At 47.0% G+C, this 22,256-nt stretch overlaps 2 protein-coding genes across 3 annotated transcripts in view; one reads left to right on the forward strand and one right to left on the reverse strand.

Annotated features, from left to right (window-relative positions):
* Nucleotides 1-22,256, reverse strand: part of NEDD8 (NEDD8 ubiquitin like modifier) — a 130,718-nt gene that overhangs the window by 39,466 nt on the left and 68,996 nt on the right. The gene's annotated exons all lie outside the window — the stretch shown is intronic.
* REC8 (REC8 meiotic recombination protein) lies at nt 6,207-21,723 on the forward strand. 2 transcript variants are annotated; one of them, XM_063301595.1, is made up of 18 exons: nt 6,207-6,320; nt 6,428-6,496; nt 7,307-7,449; nt 7,874-7,949; nt 8,540-8,654; nt 9,121-9,202; nt 10,104-10,180; nt 10,298-10,433; nt 11,543-11,606; nt 12,518-12,609; nt 13,123-13,220; nt 13,319-13,462; nt 14,024-14,090; nt 15,989-16,113; nt 18,371-18,419; nt 18,538-18,598; nt 18,696-18,806; nt 21,564-21,723. In XM_063301595.1, the coding sequence occupies exons 1-18, from the start codon at nt 6,265-6,267 to the stop codon at nt 21,625-21,627; spliced, it is 1,629 nt and encodes a 542-aa protein (XP_063157665.1). In that variant the 5' UTR covers nt 6,207-6,264; the 3' UTR covers nt 21,628-21,723. The 2 variants fall into 2 exon arrangements, with proteins under 2 accessions (XP_063157665.1, XP_063157666.1); XM_063301596.1 differs by lacking the exons at nt 18,696-18,806; nt 21,564-21,723 and having other exon boundaries at nt 18,538-18,602.

A 22,256-nucleotide genomic window follows, 5' to 3' on the forward strand; every position in this document is an offset into this window, starting at 1 on the left:
TCTGAATTAATAAAATGTTAGTGAAAGTCACGTTGGAATCTTGTGTCTGGCGGGGGAATCTTCAAATTCAAGTCTTCAAATTTTGTGGCTGAAATATTATACAAAGGGAGATGGGATTTAGGGGGTTTAAAAACAGGCACCTGAATATTTTAAAAAAGAAAGAGATGTTCTCTCCTGATCTTTTTTTATAAGGATCAACCGCTTCTTTTTTCAACTGAGACCCACAGCAGCTCGAAAGAGTTCATTTTTATAATCCACCCAAGAAGGATAAAGGATATTGAGCTGTTGGCGTCTCCATATTGTACATAGAGGTTTAAAGTCTGAAACCATTGCCAAAAGCCACTTTCATGAATTTGAGAGTTGTTAATTGGACTTTTGGGTCTGACCTGAGGCACTGCGAGAGCTTTGCTACACCCTTGGTTAGCCGAATCTCGGTTTATGGAATTAACTCAGATTCTTAATTCACACAACACACTAAACCGTAAACTGATTCATGCAGCTTACTAAACTAAAATTTTGTTTTAAAATTAAATTAAATGGAAACGTAGGCTAAAATTTGCCTCTAAGTTTAAGCAAATCCCTTCCAGGCCATCTTACCATCTGCTTAAAGAAATAATTCCCTAACTTGCATGGTGTGTGAAATACTACATCTATTTGAAAATTATTTACCCAGTTGAACAATATCTTCTTGGAGGCAGGATGGCCAAATCCATACAAAATCTGGGAGTACCATGGATTTACACAAAGGCATTTTGATTTTGGCAGTATTATATCACTGATACATTATACCTGAGCTGGCAATTTGGAGTTACTCAAGACCCTGCTGCTGATTTCATTTTTTTCCTCTGTTCAGGTCCTTAATCAGCATTTTGTTCTTTTAAAAACTTTACTGTTTCACTTAAAATATTTCTAGGAACACAATATTTTTAAGAACACTGTCAGTCTTCCAAAAATGCTGGTAAGTTAGCCATGTTGGAATTCATAAAATCATTCAATCTTCTCTCAGGTTGTTTTTTCCTTCCTGAATGTCATTTGTCACAAAAAGAGGAAGCTGGAGAGGCTGCTTAGTCATCTTAAAACTTGAGACTTTTACATCTGTTCTCAGGAAGTAGAGTGGCCACATCTTTTTCTAGTTAAAAACTAAAACTTTGCAAGATCACTTGTATTTTAATGAACTATGTTGCTTTTTTTTTGGAAGCTGGCGATTTAAATGATTCCTCCGAAGCAGTTTTTTTTATATATCATGAATTGGATAGGGCAGGATTCCTCAACCTTGGCCGCTCTAAGCTGTGCGGACTGCAACTCCCAGAATTCCCCAGCCAGCTTTGGGTTCCTCAGCCTTGGCCACTCTAAGCTGTGCGGACTGCAACTCCCAGAGTTCCCCAGCCAGCTTTGGGTTCCTCAGCCTTGGCCACTCTAAGCTGTGCGGACTGCAACTCCCAGAGTTCCCCAGCCAGCTTTGGGTTCCTCAGCCTTGGCCACTCTAAGCTGTGCGGACTGCAACTCCCAGAGTTCCCCAGCCAGCTTTGGGTTCCTCAGCCTTGGCCACTCTAAGCTGTGCGGACTGCAACTCCCAGAGTTCCCCAGCCAGCTTTGGGTTCCTCAGCCTTGGCCACTCTAAGCTGTGCGGACTGCAACTCCCAGAGTTCCCCAGCCAGCTTTGGGTTCCTCAGCCTTGGCCACTCTAAGCTGTGCGGACTGCAACTCCCAGAGTTCCCCAGCCAGCTTTGGGTTCCTCAGCCTTGGCCACTCTAAGCTGTGCGGACTGCAACTCCCAGAGTTCCCCAGCCAGCTTTGGGTTCCTCAACCTTGGCCACTCTAAGCTGTGTGGACTGCAACTCCCAGAATTCTCCAGCCAGCTTTGGGTTCCTCAACCTTGGCCACTCTAAGCTGTGTGGACTGCAACTCTGTGCGGACTGCAACTCCCAGAGTTCCCCAGCCAGCTTTGGGTTCCTCAGCCTTGGCCACTCTAAGCTGTGTGGACTGCAACTCCCAGAGTTCCCCAGCCAGCTTTGGTTCCTCAACCTTGGCCACTCTAAGCTGTGCGGACTGCAACTCCCAGAATTCTCCAGCCAGCTTTGGGTTCCTCAACCTTGGCCACTCTAAGCTGTGTGGACTGCAACTCTGTGCGGACTGCAACTCCCAGAATTCCCCAGCCAGCTTTGGGTTCCTCGGCCTTGGCCACTCTAAGCTGTGCGGACTGCAACTCCCAGAAAAGCTGGCTGGGGGATTCTGGGAGTTGCAGTCCACACAGCTTAGAGTGGCCAAAGTTGAGGAACCCTGGGATAGGGGACTGAGGTTTGTTCTTAGCATCACAGCACCAATCTCTTGGGCCATTATAGTTTCTGGCATTTCCAGCTGAGGATGTCAGTTTTGTGTGTTTTGAAGTAGGCTCCCTTACTCATAACTTCTTGTTGCTTCACCAGAAGGGTGACTGAAGAATTTTGCAATTTTGTGCTGCTCCATTAAAAACAGTTGACATTTCACCACCACCACCATTTAAGTATTGTATTCATTTTTTAATATTTCTTTAGCTCATTCTGCTGCTGTTTTTCTCCTCTTTGGGAAGCACAGGGCACCAGTGGGCAAAGTTTTGGCAGAGCCAAAACAACACAGCGTTAGCAAGAGAGCTGCCTGGTGCACCTTTCCCCACACGGGAATCCACAAGGCAAATATCCAGCAAATTTTAAGCTAAAATAAACATTTCGGGTCTCCCCAGGTTTATGTTGGTGCATCTGGAGGAGCAATCAAGTGACTAAAACTTGACAAAACACTAAAACTGTGTTTGCATGTGAATCATTCAACTCTTAAAATGGCTGGAATAGTCTTGTCCTGTTCTGGAGCAACTGGGCAGTTGCTGTCCAGTTCCCTCCCCCTCCCAAACTATCAATCAATGTCTGTTTCATTTTTTAACATTGGGATTGGCTCCTGCATCAAGCAGGAGTTTGGACTAGATGACCTCTAAGTTAATTTCCAACCCTATGATCGCTTTAATGATGAAAAGGCGGGCTAGATTTAGAAAACTTAATGAATTGATGGTACATTTAAATCACAATGGAGCGTTCAGTTTGGGCGCATCCGTAAAGATACACCCCTAAAATTCTGTTTTGCAAGAAAGGCAAATGCCCGTAAGTTCAGGTTTTGATCCTAGAAGGAGATGCACACCGCACGCGTACGAAATCACTGGTTTGAGATGGGCAGCTATACAAATCAAATGAATGAATGGATAAATAAATAAATAGCACTGTCATGGCAGCTGAGGGTCTTTTTTTGAATTGCAGCTGGGTAAAAAAATACGTTACATAATAAATAGGCTCTGAAGACGTTATACGTTCTTCCTAGCTGCTGAGAGATTCCCTGTCCCTAATTTCAGTTGGGCTTTCTGGCTACAGGGGAATGGCTCCGAGCGACTCCAAGGCCCATCTTCCTTGGGTGCAGAGTCCCAACTATCCTGCTCTCTACATCTGGTTTTCGGCTTGGTTTTTTAATCTTCTCTGCATAATCCACTCAAAAAAAGAACATTTTGCAACTCCAAAACTAAGTGCAGAAGAAACGCGCTTGCTGGAATAAGACATAGCAGGGACATCAGGGTTCTGCCTGCAATTAATAGTTCAAAAGCTCCATTTCATAGGAAGGGAGGGACTGCCCTGATAAGATCAGGGTGTAATCCCAGAGTTGCTAGGCAACCAATCCTCCCAAATCATTTCCCCTTTGATCCCACTAATCAACTGTAAGATAAAATTTTATTAAAGTTCGCCTGTGCAGAATCATCTCCTAGCTGCTATTCAGTGCAAGCCCAGGGAAATTTAGATTCATAGACATGAAGATGGTCGAATAAAGCATATTAGTTGCAGGAATGCAACTAACTAAATAAAAGTAAGCCACTAAAAAATAAAATAAGAAATAAACTTTAGCAGGGCCCGGTGATTTAGTTCTAGCTGTTGGTTCTTCATCTCAGCTAAATTAATTAACTTTCCAGGTGTGTTGGACTGTTACTCCCATCAGCCCCGATGGGTCTGGTAGGGGAGGATGGGACATGTAATACAGCCTGCTTAGAAGGGCCAGGTTGTGAAGGGCTGAATTAAAACTTTTCCCTCTTTCCTCTGACAGACACCAGAGGGGAGAAAGTGGTTTTCAACCCATCCTGCTTTAATCCTCACAACAGCCTTGTGAGGTAGGCTAGGCTGACCAACAATGACAGCCTGGGTATTTATTGTTAATGGTTCAATTCTCATTATACCTTATGACTGTGTAAACAGAGAAATGGGGGTATTATTTTATCTTTTTTTTTATTTTGTATTGATTTTATTGTAATTTCTTTGTTGTAAGCCAGAGTCACTGACAGTCGGGTGGCATACAAGTTGAATTAACAATAAGTATAATAAATAATATTGAAATAATAATTATAACAACAACACACATACATTAAGGTGACATAAATTTAATTAATTAAAATAAATTAATGTGCACATTATCATCTCTGGGATAAAAAAAGATCCTCCAGGGAAAATAGGAGGGGCAAAATCACCGCATGCTGTGATTGGATGGCTTTCCTACCAATCTCTTTCATCTCATTGGTCAAGCTTAGCAGAGGGCGGGCGAATGGGCATCGGGGAAAGATATTCAGGAAAAGACAGAATGGCACTGATTTGAGAATCGAAGGGAGAAGTTTTGATTGGTTAGAACTCTGGAGAGCCTTCTCATTGGTCCACCCTAGTCAAAGGAGGACGGGATGACGAGCTGCGGTTGGGTCCAAACCAATCAGGAGCGTGGAGCTACCCAATGGCGCACGGGGGGGGGGAGAAAGAGAGAACTACGGAGTTGTCATTGGTTGGAACTGAAGCACTGTCTCCAAGCTCAAAGAGAAGTTTTCCATCACGTGACTCTCCGTGCCAGGATTGGCTGAACCATTAAAGGAGGGAAAGATTCTTATTGGTCAGGGCTTCAGAAAACAGCATTGATTGGTTCAAAGCCATTCTTTTAGAGACAAGACTGTTACTTTTTCACTTTGAGTGTAGGGTTCGCGCAGGGCGTGGTGGGCTTCGTTTTCTCCTTAATTAGGAGCATCATTCCGAATCCAATTTTCTTCCTCCTTAATTCCAGTTGCATTCCTTAATTACTGACTCCACATTTAAACAAATTAGTAACCAACCAGGTTCCCCATTTTGGGGATAGCTTAACTGTTGTCGGTGTATCGTTTTTTATTCCTCTTTCCACCTCAAATCTCAATAATTACACCTTTGCAATAATTTACAAGATGTAGTTGGTCAAAAACTCCAAACGATTGGTTTTACTTCAATTAAAATAACATAATTAACTATGAAGCACTAATTAACGTCATTAATTGTCTCTGTTGTGATTCTGCCTCTTCCATTTATGAACTTTTTATGGCAACTTTACTTTAGAAAAAAACACCCCATTTTTCTTTTTAAAACTTTGAATTTCTGGGTCCTGTTAATATGGTTTCTCCAGCTCAGTAATCTGTCCCCTATTAAGTAACTTTGTTCACTTGCTGTTAATTAATTGCCTGAAGTTTCTGGTTGATGTTCCATTCTTGTGAATTCCTCTTACCAACGTATTAATTCTTAGTACTGTTTCCTTACTTACTTCTCAAACTTTATAATAAGATTTATTTTTAATTGTATGTTCAGCTTCAGCTCTCCTTATCTTATACAACAGTTTGAATGTTAGTTGTAGGCCTGCCTTCTTTAGCTATTTTCATTAATATGGTCACTAGAAGGGGCCTTCTCTGAGTAAATTCTTATTAACTTGAATACGTTTAATTAACTTAAACTTACTAACTTGTTCATGTTGTCCTTTTAATTTAAAAGTGTTCCTAAAAATCTCCACAACCCTACTTTTCAACTTTTCACTATTTAGCATCTCTTTTAATTAACTGCATGCTGACCTGAACATTGATTTAAAGCCTAATTCACAATGAAATAATTTAACTTTATGGGGAGGAAAAAGTGCCTGTCTTAATTTCGATGCTGTGTCAAACTAAGACATTGAGATTACTTGATTTCTGAGATCAAACTCCTTTGATTCTAAGAAACCAATTTAAATATATCTATCTAATAAATTCATAAATAAAATAATTACTCACACACACACACACACACACACATATGTTATAGCTTTCTTTTCTGAAAAAGGGCCACCCTTTATGGAAGCAGCCCCCGCAAAAAAGTTTACAGTGACTGAAAGTCTCACAACCGTGTTGTTGTTATTGCTCTTACTCAAAAAAAGAACACTGATTCCATCATGTTCTACTATCCCACCGTTCTGCAACGCCACACTGGATGCTTTGCGACAATTTGGTAATCTCCATGGTTGGAAATTGAGGTGTTGGGTGCAGTAGAATAGGTTTGCATATGGATTCAGGGCTCTTAACCCCTCTCAATTGACAAACCCACGTGCCCCACAGGTTGGCAGCAACTGGCGCAGCAAAACTCCTAAAGCGGGAATACTTGAAGGTCAATGTTCCACAAACATGGTGAGTGAGGGGTGAATCCCCTAAAAGAGGAGCTGAGATCTGTTGGGTGGATGAAGTTATTTATTATTATTATTTCTTTTAAGTGGGCAGGTTCAGTCAAAGACACTGTACAGTAATACAGTTGCCAGATCTGGGATGCAGAGCCTTCAATAACCATTGATGGCAGCAAAGGGCAACAAAATATGGACAGTTTGCTGCCATCTAGAGGCCATCTGGATTTTGCAGCAGACTGTTCCAAGAGCTAATACATGGCTGGCAGCTCCCAACATTTCTGGTTCATCAATAAATCCAGCCAGATGCTGTCACATCTGGCTTTCCTGAAATTTCTCTTCAGCTTCTTTTCTTCTTTTCGCTCCCTCCCTCCTTTCAAAATCAAGAAGACAAAGAGCCAGGGTACTAGTGGTTCCATCAAGGTTGGGTACATGCCTTGCAGGTTCTGTAATTGTGCCACTTTTAACATGCAATCCTTTCTAAAGGCTCAAGTTACTAGTGCTTAGGAAAGCCTGAAAGACGGTCAAGATCTAGAATATCTACCATTCTTCCTGGGCCCACAGGCTGCTGCTCAGCTCCAGTGTCTTAACTTTGGGGTTGGACCCAGAAAAGGCTGAAAGATGTACAACAGTGTTTCTCAACCTTGATAACTTTAAGATGTGTAGACTTCAACTACCAGCATGCTGGCTGGGGAATTCTGGGAGTTGAAGTCCACACATCTTAAAGTTGCCGAGGTTGTGAGATACTGGAGTTCAGGATGGATCAGTGAGGAAGAGCAGAGAGGCTGGTGGGAATATCTTTATTCCCTTCTCTCTACAGCGAGGAGATCATGGCATTCATTCTGGTCCGTGTCCCGCCACCGGTTCCGGGGGCACCCCGGCCCCGATTCTCACTCTACCTCTCTGCTCAGCTGCAATACGGCGTGATCTTGGTCTACAATCGACAATGTCAATATCTTGTTGGTAAGATCCTTTCCAACTAACCAGTTTTATTAAAGGGCAGAAGCTTTTGTGAGGTACAGCTTGCTTATCAGAGGCATCTGACAAGCTCTTTTAACAAAAGTTGCTCGTCTGAAAAGATGCTACCAGATCCTGTAGATTAACAGAGCTCTCTTCCTACAAAGTCCTTCTTTATAATATCTCTAGGAAGTTGGTTTTTAGAGATTGGATCCAACACATTTGGAAGAAGCTAAGTCGGGGAATTTAAATGAGAACCATTTCTGTATTTTTCTTTCCTGTGTGTATTTTCCCCCCAGGTTTTCCAAAATTCACGGGTACCCCCGATGATAATACATTTATTTCAACCGTTTGGATTGAGGAAGGGAGACGTATTGCTTCCAAGTCTGTATTATTCACCTCGTTCCCAGGTCTGAATTTTTCTTTTCAGAGGAAATCCAACACACCTTGGACCGCCTCAGCCGAGCCCATCAACAGATAAGGATCGATTTGACGGATCTTGAGCAGTGAGTGATTGAGAGTTTGCCCAACTTACAGCAGATAGACTTCTCTTTTGGGCCACGGTTTCTAATTCTGAAAAAGAATATTAATTCTTAGAGTGATCCCTCCTGGAAGTAGGGAGATGGACACGCTTTTCAGCCTCAGCTTCTGAGCCATGCTGAGTGCGAAAATCCTTGGGGATAACACACTGGAATGGGGTTCATAGGAGAAAGTTAAGGGCAGAAGATTCCCCAAGGCATTTCAAAGTCGCTGGATAAATTAGGAAACTTGATCTGAACACCACACAAACCAAGTAAGACCGTTCAGCCTTCTTCCTCCCACCTCACTCTCAAATGCCTGTATTTGCCTTGCTGACAAGTTTATAGGGAAGTTTGTTTAAAACAGCCTTCTGCAGCCGGGCATCCTGCAGATATGTCGGATTACACACCCATCATCCCCAGTTAATGGTGCTGCTGGAGAGATGATGGATCTTGTAGTCCTTCAGCCACCAGGCTGGGGAAAACCTAACTTAGAACCGTTCCAGGGAAGTAAAAGGCCTGTGACTTTTTTTAGGGTTCCTCAGCAGGTTAATTCTTTCTGTTCTTCTGAACTCCAGACCGGGGTTGCTCCTCCCGGATCAACTGGCCCTGATGGAGGCCTTGGAGGAAGCGCCCGATCCCTTTTTTGGCATGATGGAGCCTCTGCTGCCCAGTCCTTTATCCATCCCTCACGTAAGATGATCTTCCTTCTTGGAGATGCTGGGTGGGCTATTGCTCCCCACCCCGGGGCCCTCACCACGCCTGGCTTCCCGGATCAGGACCGCAGGCACTTGTAGCTCACGGGCAGCATCTTGGAAGGTCCCAATCCAACGCTGGGCCTCTCCAGGTAAAGGGAAAGTCCCCTTCCCATTGAGCTCAATTTGCATCGCCAAGCCTTCTTGGCAGCAGTTGGAAGAAAACGGCTTGCCAGCTGTTTCCTTCTGGGATATTGCTTTGGATTTCCCCATCTGGCCTACAGTCCTGAGTTTTCCTGGTGGTCTCCCATCCAAATACTAGCCATGTCTGGCCCTGGTTAGCTCAGCCAAGGTCATCCAGCGGGTCCTACCGTGAGCTGGAAAAACTCCCCCTTGAAATCTTGAGTCAGGTGAATCGACTTCCTGGCACAACACAAGGCTGATTGTCCCTCCTATTTTCCAAGGTCCGAGACATCTTGGAAGCACCGACTCCCGAGAGGAGCCCTCTGGAACGATCTCCTCCCTCCATCCCACCTCGAAGGGCAGGTGAGGCCGAAACTCAGGGGCCGGGACTGCGGTTGTCGGGGGGAGGCCTCTTACCAACACAGGCAAACATCTGCCTTCCCCAGCAACGAGGCAGGTTTGCCTGGCAGGAAGGCTGTAAACCCACAAACAGAAGCTGCCCACCATTTTACTTGTAGGAGGATGTGGTGACTCTTGCCCTGTTTTTGTGGAACAGTTTTCTCTGTTCAGCTCAGCTGCGGCTTGAAATTGAAACCGCCCAGAAGCCTCTGCTATGAGCACATTGCAAGTGTGAAAGCCTCTTCAAAAAGCTTGTTTTGGCTGCGGCTTTCAAAGGATTGTAGGAACATGTAACATTTGCAGAAATTAATGCGTGGGGGCAATTGTTGCGATCCCAGCCCTTTTCCTTTGGGGACTGAAATTGGGTCACTGTTCTTTCCTTTTCCAGAACCCATCTTTTCTCTGCAGCTTCTGGCTGATACTTTACGAACTTGCCTTGTTGACAACTGGCCAGACTTCAACAATTGGTCATGCAATTTGCACAAAGACTCCTTTTCCTTCTGTTTGCTTCTTGCCTGCTTGAAAGCTTTTGCCTCAGCAACTGTGTTTAGGGCTGTTATACAGAAGTGGCCCAGTAGAAATCCTTTTCAGATTGTTGGCCATGTAATCATTCGCGGCAACCCCCCTCCCCAAAAATAGAAAAGCACAGAATCGTTTGGCCCATCAAGGAGCAATAAGGCGCGTTGCCATGCCATAAATAAAAACTGTGTGAAAATTCACTGGCTTCGCACGTCCAATTATTTATTTTTCAGCATTTTTACAGAAGGGAATTTCTGTTTTAGTTTGTTTCCACAGCTCTAAGCCAGAAGGGAGAGTGTGGATTTGCAAAGCCAACCACTAACCTCCAAATCTTGTTGTTCCAAAGGAAAACCGGTCATCACGGTCTCTCCTGAAGTGATCACACTCAAAGAATCGGAGCCCATCAGATTGCTGAAAATTGAAGTAAGCCCTCATGCTGGGAAGTGGGAAGAGGAGGACAAGAATGACCTGATTCGTAACGTCAGGGCGGGAGAGAGACCAACGTGGCAGATCCATGGCAGCTTCTTCTGCCTGTCTTAGGGTGAGCAAGATCTCCCTGAAATCACAGCTGGAGAGATTGACTTCTTGGTGGAGCAGGAGGGATTCCTGATGCCCGGTGCGGAGAAGGGACCACTGTCCCCTGAGGCTGCTCTCAGGAAAAGGCGTGCGGAGGAAGGTGAGAGGAGAAAAGGAGAGGGCCCCATGGGATTCGGTGGGAGCTTTAGGCCTTTTCTTGGTCCTGAAACTCAGGAACATTTTAGGGGTATCAAATCTACCAATGGTCTTCTCCCCGGCGGCCTCTGTTGTCTTCGGAAATCCCCAAGGAGGGAGAGGGGAGGCCATGCTTGAAATCCAGGGACAGCCTCTGGTTCATCTCTAAGATCTTTCCAAGGAGATGGGAGTCAAGCATTAGGATAGCAGGGAAAATCAGCTGGTGAGTCTGGAGTTCTATCTCAGCAGACCATATTGAGGACAGCAGCCTCTTTGAACATCCCAGCCCTCCAAATATGCAGTGCCCCTCACCCTTTAGCTGCCAGGGTCATGGTTTTGGATCAGAAGCCACCACAACTGAAGATCCCCTGGTTGGGAAGGGCTGGTCTGCCCCATCTCCATATGAGTAGAGGTAGTCCTCGGGTTACAACAGCAGTTGGGACCGGGAACTCCGTCGCTAAGTGACATGGTTGTAAATCATGACACCATGTGACTGCGTCGCTTAGCAATGGCAATTCCAGCAGTCCTGGTTGCTGTCGTTAAACAAGAACTGCATGGGTCATTTAAGTGAGGACCTCACATGATTGCAGCTTTCAACTTCCTGCCGGTTTCCCCAGTGGGAAGCTGGCAGGAAACATCAGAAATCACAATCATGTGACCATGGGGGCACTGCGACGGCTGGAACTCTGAGGACCCGTGGTGAGTCCCCCTCGTTCAGTGCCTTCATAACTTTGAACGGTCACTGAATGAATGGTCGTAACCTGAGGGCTACCTGTATAGAGAGGGAGGGAGGAAGAAGAAAGAATTGTAATCTGTTTCCTCTCATTGAGGGACTTACTCAACTTCCGCAATTTTTTTTCTGGAGGCTATGAAAGTTTGTGAACGGAGAGAAAAAAAGGACGCCTTGGTTACAGGGTTCTGCAGAGTGGTTACAATAGGGGTCCTCTCCCCCCTGCCCGTTTCCAAAACTTCTTCTAGCTTCCCAATTAGCTCCCTGTCTCATTTTGTAGCTCCTCCACCCACTTTTCTTCCTTGGTTCATTGGTTGCACGTTTTTCCCTTCACTTTTTTCCAGAACCTGTGGAGGAAGCCAGAGAGCGAGAGCCTGGGGTGTCCTTGGGGCTGTCCCCTCCGACAGGGTAAAAGATGCGACCGGGAGCCTTCTCTGGATGCTCCCAGTTGGGCTGTGGGTGAATCTGGGTGGCAGGCCCAGGCAGGGTTCAAAGGGAGGGGTAGGGCGGTGGAGAACAGGCAGAGAGAATGATTTGAAACGGGGAAGAATTGATCAAAGAGGCTTCTGAAGGGGGAGAACCCCCTGTGAGTTGCACCCTCTCTTCCTGGCTTGGCTTGTGGTCAAACAGTGGCAGTGGGCTTGCTGGATTTCGGAAACTTGTCCAGAAGTGTACAAAGGAATTTAAACTATCTCTGGGAGATAGTTACTTTTTTTTTTTTTGCCTGTCTTGAGCATGGTTTTTTGAAGTTGGTGGCCTTGAGCTGATGCCAGAATAAATTGAAAAAGCAGCATCTTTTCTTCTCCTATATGACTGTGCTTCATAGCCACAATCGGCCTCCCCACATCTGAGGGGGGGTGTCTCTCCTGTGACATCTGTGCCTGTGTGGGAGTGTCCCGTTTTGTAGTGGGACCATCCACTGGCCACGCGAGCATGGAATTCTGGGAGTTGTAGTCTAAACGGGGTGGGGAACAGTTTCACTGGATGCCCACCCCTGCTTTCAATAACCCCACCCCACCCCACCAATCGCTACAGCTGATAACTTGGGGTGTCTTGATCGCAAACTGGTCTCCACCAGTCGCTTTTCCTATTCTTTTCCACCAGAAATGCCATGAGTTCCCTAGGTGCTCATAACAATGTATTTGGGGGGGGGGGTCCTGTGGTCTCCCAAAGAGTAGCAAATCTCTTGCCCCTTGAAGCTCCTCAGGCATGGCCAGCTGCTCCTCCTACATGACAGCGGCTCATGCCACTGATGGAGGCAGAAGGAAACAGAAGGAAAATGGGCATTTCATTTTTATTTTATTTTTGTGGGGGGACAGGATTGCAGAGGAGACATTGGCTGTGAAAGAAATGGGGCTGCTGTTGAGAGAGGAGACCCGGCCCTCCATAAGCATCCCTCTGCAGCCTTTGGGTGAGTGGTCTGCGTCCCTCATGGGAAGGAGGCACGGCTGGGGTCAGGGGTCGGAGGGCAAAGGCCAGGATCCATGGAGCCCCTTGCAAGCAAATTTTCACTTTGACTTGACTCAAAGAAGGCCTGGTTCTGTGAGAACAGCATATAATTCGTGGGCAAAGGCTCCCAGTTTTAATCTGCTGCAAGATATTGAATAACTTTGACACCTCTGAAGCCCAAGTTCCACGTACTTATTTTTTTAGCTTCACAAACCACCCAATAAACGTTATACAGAATAAAACGTGCGCGTGTGTTCGGATTGGGCTGAGGCACCGGGAGAATGTAACCGTTGGTGCTTAATGAGGCCTGACATTTTCTTTTTTCCTCTGCCTTTAATCTTTCCTCTCCTAGGACAATCCTCTTAGCTCTAGCATGTTTTATGTGGGCAAGAAAAACGTGGTTGTTTTCCAAACACCTTGGGGAAACCGCTTGTCGTTGCTTTCGTTAATCCGAAGCGTTGCTCCTTATCTTTAGAAATTACTCCTCCGGCAGAGGAACCGAGGTTCCCACCTTCTCCCCCTTCACCCAGGGTTAGCGCTGAGGTAGAGCAGCGCGCCCTGTTGAGTCCTGAGGTGAGAGAAAAGGAGGCTGGCAAGGAGGGGGTAGAGCGGAGGCTGCCCACACGAAGAGTGCAAGCCGCATCCCCAAAATTCTCCCGTGTTTTTTCCAGCTCCGTCTGCCTGACTACGAGCCGTCTCCGCAACGCCCCTCTAAGCGGCGAAGGCAGCTGCGTTTCATAGATGTTGTGACCCAGATTTCCCGGGAAGATTTCCAGAAACAGATCTCGGATCCGCACACGCAGTGCCAGCCACTGGTAGACATTTGATACAGGGCGATGGGGGCTTCAACTGCATGTGGAACTCCAGTTCCCCTCCTGTTGCATTTCTTCTCTCCTCTGGCAGACATCCAGGGAGTTTTGCTATGGGACTGTAGGGGCATTCTCAGCCAAAACAAAAGAGCGTTCCAAAATCTTGCCTCCCCAAATCCTCAATCCGGTGGATTCCCTTTCATCACCCCTATACATTCTAATGCAGCCTTTCTCAACCTTTTGACCCTGGAAGGACCCTTCAAGTATTTTCCAGGCCTTGGGGAACCCCTGCCCATTCAGGCTCACGATAGCCCAGAATTTACAAAATTATTATATTCGTTTCCTGGGTAGGCCTGTCTATATGCACGAACAGTGTTCTTAAACTGAAAATAAAGAATGAAACTGACCTCTTGAATGTGAAGTTGCCTGAATTTGAAATAATTTTTTAAATAAACCGTGGTCTCCCTGGGAACCCCTAGTCACCTCTGATGGATCCCGAGGGAGCCGTGGAACCCTGCTTGAGGAAGCCTGGTCTAATGCTTGATGTTTCCCCTGCCATTTGTTTAGGAGATGGTACTCCTGCCGGCAAAGAGATTAAAGACTCCAGCAGAGCTGCTGGGCAAGCCAACGTATGGTAAATGAATGTCCTTGTCTCTGTGATTCCCCAGGTTGTTCTCTTCCCCTCTCTCGTACTTCGCAGGAGGCAAATGTTTTGTCTCACATCAATGCCCCAGAATAAAACAGGACCTAACCTGACCGGTGGGAACAACACAGACTTCTTCTTTCCATTGTTTAGGACCTGGCTTGGACTGTGTGTGCTATCGTACTAATTGACTTGTGCAAATCTAAATGTAGGGTGGAGTTAACTCTGCTCAGTTCCCATCTTGGACTGAATTGCCACCTTGCGTTACTTCAGCCTGCAATGATGGAAAACGCAAATTATCTAGCGTGCTGGGTTCTCAAACCATGGAATCCTTGCACTGTCACTCAGTTAGGATGGTTTATCTCAGTGTAAGATGCTGCATCAGGCTCTCCCTCTTAAGGTTCACAGTTTCAGTTAGGCTCTTGGGTGCATCGGAAATGGTAGCCTTCCTTGTAGTTAGCTTCGTTTGCAAAATTGGGCTGGGGTGGAGCAGCCTCAGAAGAACTAATAAAACAACAGAACAGAGTGTTCTGGGTCAAAGTTAGCTTTCAGTCTTCGGCACGGTGCAAATGACCTTAAAAGGCACAGACCTGAGCTACGATGAAAAATGAACACAGCTTTAATCTAGCAAGTTCAGCTCTGGAATGAGTTTTGATTTCTGGTGCCATCATTGGTAAACCTGCAGTAAAGGTGAAATGAAAGTAATGAAGGCTTGATAATATTAAGAGGATGGGTGGAGGGTAATGTTCTGACTGCTGTTGGTTTAAAGTCCTTGGAAGCCACTTCTGAGAAACCTATCAAAGCTCATGGTGCAAAATCAAACTGTTCTGAGTTAAAATGAAACGTTAAGCAATGGTCTGTCCAGCTCATGTTTTCCAACGGTAGCAATTTCCAAGGGGGTGTGGACTTCAAATCCCAGAATTCCATAGCCACCGTGGCCATTGATGAGAATTCTGTCTGGGATCTGCCATGGTTGGGTAAAGCTGAAGGCTGTCTGGGTGCAAATCAGAGAGATGTGGTCAGGGATGTCCACAGGGTATGGTCAAAAAAGTCAAAATGGCAGTTGCAGTGGTGCACTTGAAGCTCTGCCTGTTTTCTGTGGCCATTCCCAGCCAATGTGACATGGTTTCTGTGATTTGATTGGAGTTATGATCTAACATAGCCATCCCCAGTCAGTCCCCTCCAGGTGTGTTGGGACTCTCACTCCCAGAATTCCCTGGATAACCATACTGGCATTGGGGTCGAGGGAGCTGCCATCCTGCTATCAGGAAGGCATCAGGGTGGGAAAAGCTTAACATCTCTGGCGGGCATTACAGTAGTCCTCGCTTCATGACTGCCCTGTTTAGCAACTGTTCAAAGTCATGACGCCGTTGAAGAAGTAACTTCATGACCAGTCCTTGCTTTTATGACTGTCACAGCATCCTGCAGTCATGTGATCACCATTCAGGTGCTTCACAGCTGGCGGGCATTTATGACCGTCACAGTGTCCGGTGCCCATGTGATAGCCACATGGCACTTCACAGCCACCTTCTGACAAGCAGAGCCAATGGGGAAGCTGGCAGTAAACTTGCAAGTCACAGTCGTGTGAGGTCTCGCTTAACGACCGCAGGTGATTTGTTTAATGACCGTGGTAGAAGTGAGGTCATAAGCCTGTTGTGGTCATGTGATGTCTTGCTTAATGACCATGTTGCTTAGTGACACAGTTGCCAGTTCCATTTGTGGTTCTTAAGTGAGGACTACCTATATTTTGAGAAAAGCTTATCTGGGGATTTTGGAGGAGGGCTGCCAGCTCAAGGTTTTGAAATTTAAGCCCCTCCACCTCCCTTTTCAGCAATAAAACACTGCCTTTGCCCTGTTATCCCACCCATGCTGCTTTTCCCTTTGCCCAGGATGGATGCACCCCACTCTCCATGGCCTTTGGGCCCGCTGCGCCAATGTCCAGCAGGTGAACTATGCCAAGCAGCGAGTCGCTGAGGAGGAAGCACGAAGAGCTGAGGTTCCCAGCGAGCTTGAGGTAAAGATTTAGACTCAAAATCTCTCAGCAGCTGGCAGAAGTGACAGTTTAGGGAAGTGTTTCTCAACCTTGGCATCTTTAAGCTGTGTGAACTTCAACTCCCAGAATTCCCCAGCCAGCTGGGGAATTCTGGGAGTTGAAGTCCACACAGCTTAAAGATGCCAAGGTTGAGAACACTGCTTTAGGGACTAAAAATCTGCCTCTTCTCAGTCCCCACTCTGCGTGATTACTGAGGATCAGGCCTCCCATGGAGAAGTCACACAGCAGACAAGATGCTCAAAGGTGGGCCCCGGTGGGCCTCAGTTTCCCCTTGCCTCGACGCACTTTAGAGCGCAGCTGGGGTGGGGGAGGGGGGAGGGGAGAGGAACACGTTGCCGTCTCTCCGTGGTCACCCCCTCCTGTGTGCTGGTGCCTTTCATGTGTGAACCCACGGCACATGTGTGCCAAAAGGCGCTCACAGCAACCGCACTCCCCACAATGTCCGCCTGCAGAGGTGACTGTGGAAAGCATCTTTGTCGCAATAGCTGGGAGGACGGGTCTGCCCAAGGGGGTTTCCCTGTTGAACCCGTGACTCCAGCCAGATTAGCGCTTCCGCCAGTGTTTCCTGTCTGACTTCTGTGCCCAAGTTAGGGCGTTGCCCATGAACTGTGTGCGATCAGCCCGCTGCACGAGGGTAGGACTGCTTCCAGCTTGCTTTTTTCTGGAACGCTTGCGTGGAAGATTGCCTGATGGGAGAGCAGAGCGGCCGACGAATTGTCTTTTGGGATGCGATCTCCTGACGGATGAAATCGTAGCTTCTGACCCTGTCCCTATGCGTTTGCAGAGGGTGGGATACTGTTGCTGCCTCGTGGGGTTCCGGTGGCTTGAGGGTGACATTTATCTTCCTTCTACTAAGCAATGTGAGAGCAGGGAAAGGTGATCTTATCAGGAAACCTAGCCCAAAGGGCCACTTGTTTTTTCTTTCATAAAAATATTGTGTGTTAACACGGTAGCAAATCACTGGCTTTACAAAATACAGAGAGAGACAGTTTTGGTATAGTGGTGAAGGTGCTAGCCTAGAAAGCAGGCGACGGTGAGTTCTAGTACTGCCTTAGGGAGGAAGGCCAGCTGGGTGACTTTGGGCCAGTCCCTCTCTCTCAGCCCAAGAGCCAATCAGGCGTGGTAGGAGAGTTCTAGTCCCGCCTTAGCCATGAAAGCCGGCTGGGTGACTTTGGGCCAGTCCCTCTCTCTCAGCCCAAGAGCCAATCAGGCGTGGTAGGAGAGTTCTAGTCCCGCCTTAGCCATGAAAGCCGGCTGGGTGACTTTGGGCCAGTCCCTCCCTCTCAGCCCAAGAGCCAATCGGGTGTGGTATGAGAGTTCTAGTCCCGCCTTAGCCATGAAAGCTGGCTGGGTGACTTTGGGCCAGTCCCTCTCTGTCAGCCCAACCCACCTTGCAGGGTTGTTGTTAAGTATATTTACTCCCTTGAGTTGTATATTTACTCCCTTGAGTCCAGATCGATCGAAGTATCTATCTATCTACCATCTATCTATCATCTATCTATCTATGCCAGGAATAATAATAGAATTAATAATAATAATACAGTGATGGCTGCTTCCAGTTTCAGAGAGAGAGTCTCAGTGGAGGTTGACCGATAGCCATTGATGCAATTAAGCTTCATATTCAGAGTAGTTCATCTCGGTGTTTTTCAAACTTGGCCACTTTAAGATGTGTGGACTTCAACTCCCAGAATTCCCCGGCCAGCATGCTGCCAAGTTTGAAAATGATGCTGTAGCACCAGGAAAAGGCTGTCCGTCAGGTCGGAGACTTCCTGGAAGCAGCTGACTTGGACGAAACAGAACGTTGAAATGTCCATCCGTCTCCTTTGGGTGGAAATCATGGTCTCCCAGTCATCTGTTGTCACTTGAGCGAAATGCTGGTCTGAAGGACAAGGTCTGCAGCTATAAACCAGGAATCCTAAATTGGACCATCGTGAGCATTCCCTATGAGTCTCCCAGTCTTCAAAGGCCCCCCGTTTTGCCTGCTTCCCGCCTGTTCCTGGCCTCAGCTGCTCTCTCCCACCTTAAAGGATCCATTGCATGACAACTAAGTCCATGGAATGTCCATGGACACCTTGTGACATCACAGCAAGTCAGCCAATCACACCGAGGAGGCTGCCATTGGCTCTGGGAGCAAGTTATTTAACTTCTGGGACCATTTTTGCCTTTGGCTCACTGTTCCTTGTCCATGAGGCCTGGTGTTCTCCCTTTCCTTCTGCAGGAGCTGCGAGCTGCTGAAGAGCCAAGCGGGCCTCCTGTGGGCTCCTCAGGTGAGTTCTCGGATTGACCTCCAGAGAGCACTGGATACTGCGCTAATTCCCTCTCCTTTCCGTGCTCCAAAAGATGGAAAGTGGGCCCTCCGTGATGGATTTTTGGTCCTCCTTGCAGAAATATCCCTCGAGACAACTGATGAAGAACCTCGTCCAAGCTTGGTGATAACCGAAGAGAGGTAAATCTCAGCTATGTGTCAGCCTGCCCCCCCAGAATTTGGCCTCTTGGGGAAACAAATCTTCTTGGCATCTGACTCTTCCTTCTCTGCTCCACAGGATTCTCCTAGAACCAGAAGAAAGGATCTTGCCTGTCGTGCCCGAACTCCCTGAAATAAGTTTTGACCTGCCGCCAGCGAAGGACGTGATCACCTTGGACTATGTCCGCAGGTAAGGTGAGCCTTGGTCCCCCTCTTTTAAAGGGAGAATTCCAGCACTTCCCACAAAACCCGTGTTTCCGTCTTGTAAATGTTTAGAAAGCACTGTGTCCTAACAACCAGGAAACACACTGAGACAAGGAACTGGTCTCTAATATTTATTGCTAGTACTTAACAGGAATCCTAACAAACTGAAGAAGCGTGGGAAAAACCCAGACATGTAACCCCCAAGGGTTAAGGCGGTCCCGATCTGTGTCTCTTTGAATGGCTGAACAGTTCCTCAGTGCTACGCATGCGCTTGACAGTCTGGATGGGAGCCCCCTGCTCGCCATCCTTACTCATGACATCCTGCTTCTTTTAAAAATAAAGCTGCCCTTTCTCGAGAGGAAGCTGCTAAGGGACCCTCAGAAGTGGTGGGAGAGAGGAGGAGACGGGGGAATCGCTATTCTTTGGCCCCTCATTTCGTGGCACCCCCTTTTTGCTCCGAACAGCCAAACCATCCTTGGCCTTGGGGCAAACTTCTCCTCTGATTTCCCCCGGCAGGTTGGTTGCGGCCAAACTGGAACAGGCCGGAGAGATCGATTTTGATCAGCTGGTGCCCCCGACAGCTTCTCGGGCCGTTGCCAGCCGTTTCTTCTACGTCTGTTTGGGTGCGTGTTTTTTAAGGAAAACGTACTGATCCCGGTGCTGAGGGTGGCTTGTTTTTCCTCACAGGGGTGAGAAAAACAAGTCAGGGTGTGAAACAGGACAAATGCAAGAGACCTGGCAAAGTAGAGGAGTCTTCATTAGGGGCACTGGTGGGGCCAGGGGTCAAAAAAGGCAAGATGGCAGCCACAACTGCGTGGTTGACATTCTGCCCCTTTGCAGGCTTTGTTCTCAGTGTTCGTCCTAAACTGGGAGAAAGCTATAGTTTAGAGTAGGAACTTCCTCCATGTTGTCAGGCTTCACCCCAAAAGCAGGTCTGGAACCCCCTTAAAAAAGTTCACAAAAGTTCTGAGAACTGCTAAGAATTTTTTACTAAAGAGTTAGCCATAATAATAATAATAATAATAATAATAATAATAATAATAATTTATTAAATTTGTATGCCACCCAACTCCCAGCTACTCTCAGCAACTGCTTTGTTTCAAGAATGCTTATGCAGAGAAACAGTACAGGTAGTCTTCGTTTAGCAACCACAACTGGGACCGGCAACTCGGTCGTTAAGCAAAGCGGTTGCTAAGTGAAACCGCGAAGGTGCATATGATCTTCCTTCAGCTTTCCTTTGCTTTACAGACCTGCAAGGTCGTAAATGCGAGGATTGGTGGCAAAGTCACTTTTCCGTCACCCTCGTAACTGCAAATGGTCGCTAAACAAGGCAGCTGCTTAACGAGGACTACCTGTGTTCCAATCCTGTGTTCCCTACATAATAGGCTGCTTTGTCGTTTCTTAAGCAGGCAGACCTCTTTCCATCTGTCACTTGTTTCTTCTCATGGCCAGATTTGCTGTTGCACTGTTTTCACTGACTGTGAGAACTAGCCGCCATGCAGGTCTCCACGTAATGAGTGAACACCAGCGGTATTCAGAGGGGAGACTTTTTCTCTGCATAAGATGACCGGGAGGCTCTTCGAAGAGGGCTTTAAAGAGGAGCTGATGTTCAAAATGGTTTAATTGGAGAGTGTCTGGCTGTACTGCTTACAGCTCCAGCCGCCAAAGGCACTTCGGTTGTTGGGACTGTCCTTACGTACCTTACAGTGATCCACTCTGGAGGCTGCTAAATGGAAACATCCCTGACCAGGAATGTGAGCTTGCCTGTTAACGAGACGTTGAGCACAGCGCTTTGGATGGCCTGAACGGTTTAGCCACGCTGTGCCATCTAACGAAGCAAGCTGCAGCTTCTGCCTTTTAACCAGATTTGTCAGTCAGAAAAGGGGCTGCCAGAGTCCACCTGATCTTTGACTAGGAATGTTGGCAGCTGGTTAAAAAAAAAAAAGGCTCCAGGCCTTCACACTTGAAGAAAGGATGTAATTCTGAATAGGTGGCTAAGATGGCAGGGCAACCATCTCCCTCCAAGGCCTCTTTTGTCTTCCTCGCTCTCAGCCTGGGTTTACTGGCTTGTCCAGCCCACAATCAAAAGCACACACAGCTGAGGGCAACTTCCCCTGGTCTGAGAAAATCCAGGCTACGCAGGAATTGGAATGGCTGGGGAGTTGTAGGCCCAGCACGTTACAGAGGTGTTTCTCAATCTTGGCAATGTGAAGAGGTCTGGACTTCAACTCCCAGAATTCCCCAGCCAGCATGGGAATTCTGGGAGTCTTAAGTCCACATGTCTTAGAGCTGCCAAGGTTAAGAAACACTGCATTAGAGGGACAGATTAAGGGATGGGCGCACGGAACTCAAAGTTTCATTGCTCCTGTCCCATTGAAGTATCTCCTGAAAGGCCAGCTTGCCTTTCTCACTGCAGGATGCAAAGCCATTACAGTCTGCCAGGAAGCTGTCTGGCTGCCTTGGGGACCTGCAGAGACGTATTTTTTAAATTGCTTGATAGATTTATGCCGTTTCTTTATTCAGCTGTGGGATTTTCCCATACCAGGCTGGGCCCAATCTTGCGAGCCACAGGAAAACGAACTTCCAGCCCGCTTGAGTTCATCTGTGCCTTGAGGCACATGGGCTGGGAAACGAAGCTCATCATGCTTCTCTATCTAGTGCCTTCCTGCAAGCACTGTTCAGACCTTATGCTTTGACCTGAATGTGTGCAAATATTTTATTCTCCAGTCTTTCCTCTCCCTAGTTCTCGCTGCAGCTCAGATCCTGCACTTGGAGCAAACGGAGGCTTACGGCCAGATCATCATTAAACCAGGAACAAGTTTCCCTCGCAGCTAGCAAATTCTGCTCCAACTCTGGCATAGCTCATCCACAAGGGGAGCTTTGCCGTTCTGACACTGTGGCCCCCCAAAACAGCTCAGCAGCCCCTTAGTGCGGATTTGGGCTTACCGGGAATAAGCATTTTCCGTTCCAGGTGAAATTTTGGATTACGCCAGCGCGTTTGCGGGTCCTGGTTGTCGTCCCCTCCTTTTTATAAATAAATCTGTTGAGTTTTAAATCACGAGCGAAGACTGTCGTTTTGAATTTCCATTAGAGAGTTTTTGAAAAAACATACCTGAGCTTGGCAAAATAATTTTCAGTAACTTGGATTTCCTAAGTCTCCCATCCAGCTGCTAACAAAGCCTGGCCCTGCTTAGGTTTTGTGAGAGCACATGCTAAAACTGTGAGTTTACTACCGGTTGTACATTTCTGTAGACTTCTCTCTTGCACACCAGGCTGTCTATCCACCATCTTTCCAACATAACGCAATTTGGCTGCCTGGAATCACTTTTTATCTGGCAATACTGCCTGCTGGAAGAAGGAAAACATTTATGCTAGGGGCCTTAACAGATCCCCCGCTAAGGCTTTCGGAGTGTTCACGCTCTTTGCAACATAGAGA

The sequence above is a fragment of the Candoia aspera genome, chromosome 4 (assembly GCF_035149785.1).
Source record: "Candoia aspera isolate rCanAsp1 chromosome 4, rCanAsp1.hap2, whole genome shotgun sequence".
Taxonomy (NCBI): domain Eukaryota; kingdom Metazoa; phylum Chordata; class Lepidosauria; order Squamata; family Boidae; genus Candoia; species Candoia aspera.

What these genes read in the sequence shown, in the direction of transcription:
- REC8 (XM_063301595.1), top strand. Translation starts at nt 6,265, where the DNA reads ATGTTCTACTATCCCACCGTTCTGCAACGCCACACTGGATGCTTTGCG. An exon ending in GTCAATGTTCCACAAACATG is followed by an intron (nt 6,497 to 7,306) that starts GTGAGTGAGGGG and finishes TTCTCTCTACAG; the next exon opens with CGAGGAGATCATGGCATTCA. An exon ending in ACCTTGGACTATGTCCGCAG is followed by an intron (nt 18,807 to 21,563) that starts GTAAGGTGAGCC and finishes TCCTCTCCCTAG; the next exon opens with TTCTCGCTGCAGCTCAGATC.